Source organism: Thunnus thynnus, chromosome 20 (genome assembly GCF_963924715.1).
Source record: "Thunnus thynnus chromosome 20, fThuThy2.1, whole genome shotgun sequence".
Lineage (NCBI taxonomy): Eukaryota > Metazoa > Chordata > Actinopteri > Scombriformes > Scombridae > Thunnus > Thunnus thynnus.
In genome coordinates this window covers 20,309,954-20,318,116 of record NC_089536.1, presented here as the reverse complement: position 1 = coordinate 20,318,116, position 8,163 = coordinate 20,309,954, and the positions used below count along the sequence as shown (strand labels likewise).

General features: G+C 44.0%; 1 protein-coding gene across 1 annotated transcript in view; it reads left to right on the top strand.

Annotated features, from left to right (window-relative positions):
• The first annotated feature begins 252 nt into the window (after positions 1 to 252).
• Positions 253 to 8,163, top strand: part of shisa8b (shisa family member 8b) — a 39,767-nt gene continuing 31,856 nt past the window's right edge. Inside the window, 5 exon segments of the mRNA XM_067577141.1 lie at positions 253 to 291; positions 849 to 873; positions 3,953 to 3,979; positions 3,982 to 4,581; positions 4,615 to 4,666. Coding sequence (XP_067433242.1) covers positions 253 to 291; positions 849 to 873; positions 3,953 to 3,979; positions 3,982 to 4,581; positions 4,615 to 4,666 — 743 coding nt within the window.

Here is an 8,163-nt window from a genome sequence, read left to right as displayed (position 1 = left end):
GCTGAAAGGATGTGCAATATTTTCAGATAACCAAACTCTTCCACTAGTCCTAATTATTATGCCCAGCTAAAGTCAGGCATACCTACCTACAGACTATATGTTGGACATTCTCACTCCCGTGAAATTTTAATTCCAAAGAAGGACAAAACACACCAAAAACCTAAATAACTTCCTGGAGCTTCATTCAAATAAAAAATCCTGTGTTTCCTGTATTAATAAAAACAAATTATTTCCACGCCATGAAATCATACGATGAAACTCCTGATGCTCATTCGGGTTGTTGACAGCTCGGTGACCTTCTGCACATTGCCGTCCAATCAATACTCAGTGCTCATTCTTACATAACACACATCTGTCTAGTTATACTGTATTTACACTCTGTATTTCACATCATATAGAATCATATCAGCCTTAATCAGCCATCCTTCACTCATTTGATTTGCTCTTCTTGTCATCATCCCCACCCCCATGTCATCCATCTCTCCCTTCATTCCTCTATCCTCTACCTGTCGCCTCTCTGCTCCCTACACCCTCATCCCAAAACTCCTCTTCATTACTAGTATTTTGTATTTATATTTAGTACTGGTAAAATAAATAATGTTTATTTATTGAAATTTTTGTGTGTATTAATGATGTGTGCGTCTCAGCTGGAATTGATTAATCGGCCCTGTAAAGACAAACATGTAGACTGAGTTTGGCCAGTTTGGTTACCTCAACATTATGTGCTCATTGTGGTATAACCTTTGCCAAAACTATGATGGATTGAATGTAAGGATTACTGCTGCTTGATTGTGCAATGTGTAATATTTGTGTTCAGGTCACTAACCTCTGTTTTGTCTCGTCTCCAGGGTGTTCAAGCTAAGAGTCCCCAGGGTACCTGAGCACCAATTTAAAGGTTCTGGGAGATACCATGTGGTAATTAGTGTAGGGTGTAAGTGTGCTTTAATTTGCTGTTCAGGTTTTCTGTGATTCTATTGTAATATGTAGCATAAATTAAGATCCTGCAGACTATTTGATATTAGTGCAGTATAAATGTATTTTAATGTATTTGTTGTGTTTTGTGTAGTTTTGATGTCAGGTGAAGGGCTTCAGTCAGGACTACATGCTGCCTGTGGTCCATAATACTTTATGTGGTGACTTCTGTCTGTATTGTTACTATGTCTTCATTGTGGGTGAAATAAACACCTGGTTGGTCTGCACCTAACTTCTGCCTCAAGCCTCCTGCTTTTAAAGTTCCAACCGCTACACGGCCAACCCAACGCCATCTTTCTTTCTCTTTCTCCTCACATCTTTGGTCCTCAGCCAATCGTTTCTTCCTCCAATGTTCCACCTCTCCCTCCCCCACTTCCTTCTTCCCTTTCTTTCCTTCTTTCTTTTCTGTCGGCCTCCTCCCCACTGCCCTACATTTACTCTCTTCCTTTCATTCCCTCTACTACACTTTCCCTCGTCCTCTCTCTCTCTCTTACACTGATATCCAGCATGCAATAGAGTGAAAATCATAGGAAAGTGGAGGAAGCGTGAGTTTTGCTCTGGAATGACAAGACATAAAGGAGGGGATTTTGGGAGAGGCGATTAGCGGAAAGCAAAACAAAAAGCCCCTTGTCAATCTAGCTTATAATTCCATTAAAACTGTACATGTGGTAGTTTACTTTGAGAAAAGCTGTTATAATTGGCCTCAGCAGTGGCATCTGTGTGAGTGTATGTTTGTGAGAGTGAGAAAAGACAGTTTGAGCACATATGGCAGGTTTATCTGCACTTTTATACATTTTTTTCCATGTGCATGTGTGCTGATTTGTGACTGAACGTGGATGTATGTGTGTGTATGTGTGTACGTGTGTGTGTGTGTGTGTGTGTTTGTGTGTGCGTCCGTGAGCTGCAGTCTTTAGCAGTGCGCGCTAGCCTGGATTCCTGGTTTTGGCATCTTCTGATCTCCCGCACAGGTTGGAATTTAAACAAAAGAAGACGGCAAAGCTGGAGTTGGACCCTGCTGACTCCTGAATCTTTGGGATGCAAACAGACGCTCACAACACACACGCACACACACGCACACACACACACACACACACATAGACACACGCACATACACAGAAATCTGCAAACAAGTGTGTTATCTATGCCCAAGGCATGAGGGGAGGGCGGGGAAGAGACGCTAAGAGACAGCAGAAGAAAGGATGGCGAAGTGGGAACGAGGGGTTGGTGGTGGGGGAGAAGGGGTGGGAGGGGGGGTCGTGTGATGATGTTCGTGTGTGTGTGTGGTGAGGGGGGACGCAGGGAAAGCAGGAGATAGACGGGGACAGGAGGAGCGATAAGTAGATGATGAGCAGGAGTGACCGCAGCAGATGTTGACTGTCCTCCCTCTACCGTGCAAACACATTGGACATGCAGTGACACACTTGCAAACACACACACACACACACACACACATAAACAGGGATGGAGAGACAAAAAAAGACCAAAAAAAAGATAAAAAAGTGATTCTACTCACTCATCTACAATCCATATTTCAATTTTTTTCCCACCTCTTTTATTTTTTTCCCCCCATCTCTCTCCTCCCTCCTCTCTTTCCAGGCTTTTTTCCTCTGGGGATGATGGGAGATGCAGCTGGATATAACTCCCCAACACACACATACACACACACACATGCACACACACACACACACACACACACACATGCACACACACACACCCCCTCTCTCTCTTTCCTCTCTCTCTCTCTCTCTCCTATCTGGCACCGAGGAGTGGTAAACAGAGGAGGAGATCTCATTTGGTTCCTGAACTGTTGCAGCGCTCAGTGCAGCCACACACACACACACACACACATACTATCACTCAATTCCTCTCATATAAACACACATATATATGCACACACACACACACACACACACTCACACAGCGCACAGGGGTCTTGGCAGCACAAGATCCTAACAGTGCTGGACCGCTCTGGACTCGCACCTGACAGCACTGACTGAGCAGAGCTTACAGAAGAAGAAGAAGAAAAGAAGAAGAAGAAGAGGTGACACAGGAGGAGAAAGGGGGGAAAAAAGGGAGCTAAGAGGATAAGAGGAGCGTTTTGTGTTTTTCGAATCCACCGGATCGAGTCCCCCAGCTGACGATGGAGAACACATGAGGAAGAAAGAGAACTATGGGGACACTCAGGGGAAAAAAATGCTGCTGAGTAAAGTTTGTGGATATTTCTAGAGGGAATTTTTAACCCTTAAACTTTGGGGAAGGATCACAGAGGAGGGTCGACTGTGCGAACAGTGCAAAGAGGAAAAAAGGTGAGAGCACAGTCAGTGATTTTATGCATGAAAACACCAACAAGCTGCTGTTTTATTGTGAATCATGCTGCTCTTTCAAAACTAAAAAAAAATGGATTATAATCTCTTAGTTTAAAGGTAAGATTTTTTTGCAATAACCTTTCTGCATTTTTTTTGTTTTTAATGTATCATGTGTCTTACTTAAAGCGCAAAACGTCAACTTACAATCATTTTTCAGGAGCTGATTCTAAACACTTCATTTGCTTTGAGTTGCTCTTTTTTTTAAACATATAAAGTCAGGTGATGGTCATCTGTCAGCCTCCAGTAGTGATTCTGACTGACCTGTTTAAAATGTCCTCTGTCCTCTTTTCATTATTGATTCCATAAGCATGTAAGATCAATAGATGCGTCATGTGTTTAATCATTCTGGCTAAAATCAATTATTTCTGAGTTTTTACAGATGCAAATCAGTTTGTTCTTTGATTATCGCTGAAGCGTTGTCGCTTCAGCTTGATGAAAATTGAGAGCAAATGATAGATATTCAGTGTCTGCTGTGGCTTGTTATGTCATCATGACACTATTTGTAACCTGTTTTGATGGGTTTGTGATGTATAAAAGTCATTTTCTCTTCAATGACCTTTGCTTGTCTTTAACATTCTCCCACTTGTCTCCAAACATCTCTGCTTCCTGTTCAGAGCCTGCAGGTGGGACCTTTGACAAACAGGCTCTCCCAGCAGCATGGCGTTCATCAACCCTTCCTCCTGCCACCTTTTCCTCTTCTTTCTCTTCTCCTCCCTGATCAACCAGCCTGCCCTCACCCAGGACCCATCTGCCACCACAGTAACAGTAACCAAAGGCGACCTCATTGTCCCCACCACGGTGAACAACCAGACGACTCCCACTTATGTTGAGACGACCCAGAACACCCCTGTAGAGACGGGGCTGTCCACTCCCTCCAGCGGGGGAGACGCGGATGATGAGGACATCCCCCCTGTTGGCGGGACGCGTTGCCAGGGCTACTACGATGTGATGGGCCAGTGGGACCCGCCGTTCAACTGTAACGCTGGCATCTTTCTGTACTGCTGCGGCACTTGCTTCTACCGCTTCTGCTGCCAGTTCCGCCAACAGCGGCTGGACCAGAACATCTGCTCCAACTACGACACGCCCATCTGGGCCAACACCGGCAAACCCGTGGCCACCATTACAGAGGGCGACGAGGACCAGGACCGGGACCGCACGCAGCTGATTGTCTACATCATCTGCGGTGTGGTGGCCATCATGGTGCTGGTGGGCATCTTCACCAAACTGGGCCTGGAGAAGAGACGTGGGGGAAGCGGAGGAGGAGGGGGAAGCGGAGGAGGAGGAGCAGGAGGAGGAGCGGGGGCGGGGCAAGCTGACCTCAACTCCAGGTGAGGAGCATGAGGATGTGTGTAAGTGTGTGTGTGTGTGTGTGTGTGTGTGTGTGTTCGTCAGGAGGGGGAATACATTGGAAACATTGAATAGATTAGAGCAAAAATCAGAGTTTGTGTGTGCATGTGTGTGTGTGTTTATGTAAGCCTGCATGTATGTGTGTGTGCTTGCATGTGTTTTCTGACGCTTTGCAGGAAGGTTGGAAAGTTGGAAATTCTTCCCAGGAGAAATCAGACAAAAAGGAATCGTAATTCAGAGTAGGAAACTCAAAATGTTCAAGATGTCATTTTGAGTTAGTCGCTAGGTGACACAACCTGGCAGCTGCGAATTTACAACTTCCAACTTTGAATGGAGCGCATGCGAATCTGTAGGCCTTACTAACATGTGTGCATGTGTGTACGTCTAGGCCTTCTCCAACAACACATAACCACGTCTCTCCAGCTCATTCCAACCTGTTTAGCTATTTCCAAAACTTAGTCTCAGAAGCTGATCCATGTATCCTAGAGGAATAACTGGAACTTGTGTTGAACTTAATATTGACCTTGGATACAAATCATGGAAATTTTGTGCACCACCAAATTAGGGAAAAGTCAGACTTTTAAGTTGGAAAAATTCTTGATCTTAAAAATATTTTAAGAAAAGTTAAGTGTTTTCTGAGCCATGTAATTCTCTATATCACCCATCAGGTGTGTAAGCATGTTGTGAATGAGACCATCTCACCCCTACACGCACATTATTCACACCTTATTTTACTTTTGCTCATAATAATTCTTTTAAACATGTGTCTAATTTTTTCATTTTTCTTTGTTTTCATTTCTTTGTGCTTGTTTCTTTGTTTTTCCTTTTTTGTTTTTCTTTTTCATATGTATTTCACCCCTTTTGTACCATTTGCTCTGCTTGTAAGCATGACTTATATTTGAAATAAACATAAGATTAAAAAAAAGAAAAAGAAAAGAAAAGTTGAGTTTGCTGCAGTAGGTGTTTAAAGCGCTCTCGAATGAGAAACGTCTTTCTGTGCAAGAATTCCTTCTTTCACATTTGCTTCATGTGTGTTAAGTTTTTACAATGATGCAAATCACTTCTTACAGTTTTGGATTGAAAAACAAATTGTTATGTCATTAGATTTTTGTCTCCTTGAGCTGAGAAAAAAAGATTAAAAACACAACCTGGTGTAGAAAATAAGCTTGTAGCATCTACAGTTGGGTACTTCAGTTTTAAACCACATCTCTCTTGACACATGCACGCACACGTAAACACACACTCCTGCCGCAGTTGGGTTAAATACATGGTCCAGGGTTCAATCTGTTCCCCTCAGGAAATCATTACAGCAAACAGCGCACAGCATGGGCTCAAATCTTCCCGCTTTCATCCCAAACTATCTAACCCTCGCTGCCTCTCCTCATTTTCTTCTCTATCCGTAGCAAAGGCTTTTTTTTTTTTTTTTTAGCTCTCCGAGCTTCTTGTTTTTGATCTTGTTTTCTTCCTTAAATGTCTGTTTCATCACGTGCCATTTGTTCCTCTCTCACCCTTCGTCTCTCTCTCGCACGTTCTGCTGTTTACGTTCTTCAAAGTCTTCTTTCATCCAACCTTTTCTGCTTTCCGTCTCTTCCGTTCCTCCTCTCAAAGACCCGAGGCTTGGTTTCAACCACTCGCATCTTTATTCGTTCCTTTCTTTTCACCTCCATCTCCTCCTTCGTTTCACCTTTCAGCTCATCCTTTCCGTCAGTGACGCACCTTACTTGTCTCTCTCCTTCCGCTTTCGCTCACTTAGTGGTTTGTTTTAGCATTTTCAATTGAGAAAGTGGACACACGCAGACAGACGAACTCTCCCCACCGAACCCCCATCGACCGGCAGCTCCGTTTGCGCGTCTCCCATTAACCTGAGCCGCAAACTCATTCGGCGGATAACACACAGCCAGGATTAATATTTCCTGCAGGGTAGCACCTCACCGAAATAGAAACACTCTCCGGCTGCATAAACACCCTCCCTCTGTGAGCCCATCTCGACAGATTACCGCTCCTCCTCGAGATTAAACAAACTTCACCAAGATTACAGCTTTACCGTTTCTGGACTGCTCTGCCTGCACGCTCATTTAGTTATTAGCCTGCTGACATAAATCCCTGGTCCAAAATTGTACGTGTGACTAAGACTTCATGTACTCTACGCACTTCATGAAGTGAAATGCATAAATACGTACATTTAACCACCACCCACTTTTGGAAAAGCACAAAAGGCAACTTCTGCCCTTTGCTCTCATGCCGTCGCATCTCTCACACTCTGTTGTGCACCTACTCTCTTATTATTTTTATTTTTAATTTCCCACCGCCTCTTTCTCTTCATCTCAAAATTCTGCAAGCAGAAGATGATTAACGCTCTAAAATCCCACCAGTTCTCCCGAATCAGCTTTGAAACTTCAAATCCAAAGCGAACCCCCTCTCAGATTACCCTCCTCCTACGCACACACACACACCTTCTAATACGTGCCCAACACACACACACACACACACACACTTCTTCCAACCAAATCAAGTTCAGTCTCTTTGCATGTCGCACTAATCTTCAGCCAACAAAGGGAACGGAGAACGTCGCCTTAGGTCATACGTGTCACGTCTAATGAAAGGCCTCAAATGGAGAGGGGTTGGCTTTACACCGAGAGAGTAAACAAACACCGATGACCTTCATGTTGTTACACACACACACACACACACGCATACGCACACACACGCGCACGCAATGATTTATAGTTCAATTAACAACAAGAATGATAGTGGTGGCATTTAGGTTGCATGAGCACGGTTCAGATCACCACATTGAGAGGTCGGGATAGCCTGGGGGCGAGATGCACTGCAATACATTGTTCACCTAATGCAAAAGCGAGAGGCCAAGGACCAACATGGTGGCAGCAGAGGTCACACGGTCCAAACAGAGTGTGTGTGTCCATGTGCAAATGTGGCAAAGTGGAAGTGCATTCATGCGTAAGTGTGTGCATGTATGTGTCTGACCACTCCAGCTGCTGTCAACAGGAAAACCTTGTAACTCCAAGTCAAATATAAATAAATATAGTCAAATATTAGACACAGTTCAACACCATCTTATGATTGTGAAACCTGCTCAAACAGCCTCCATATAGTGTCCAAAACATTTCATAAATATGGATGTTTTTCTTTACATTCTGGAGTTACGAGGTTTTCACATGGCATCAGCACTTCATGAACATGGATCTATATGTTTGACTGCGTTCGGATGCAGTTCATCTGTGTGTGTGTGTGTGTGTGTGTGCACTGCAGTAGGCTTTTTAGCCATCATGTTATGTAATGAAGGACACAGGGTCACTTAAAGGGTTTGGCTGCTCTGCCCTGGTTTAAAGCAGATACTCAATACAGTGTGGGCATACATATGACCGCATGCAACAAATGGGATCACTTTCTTTTCCATTTCACCCCCCCCCCCCCCTCTCTCTCTTTGCCTTTCACTCACACACACACACACACACAC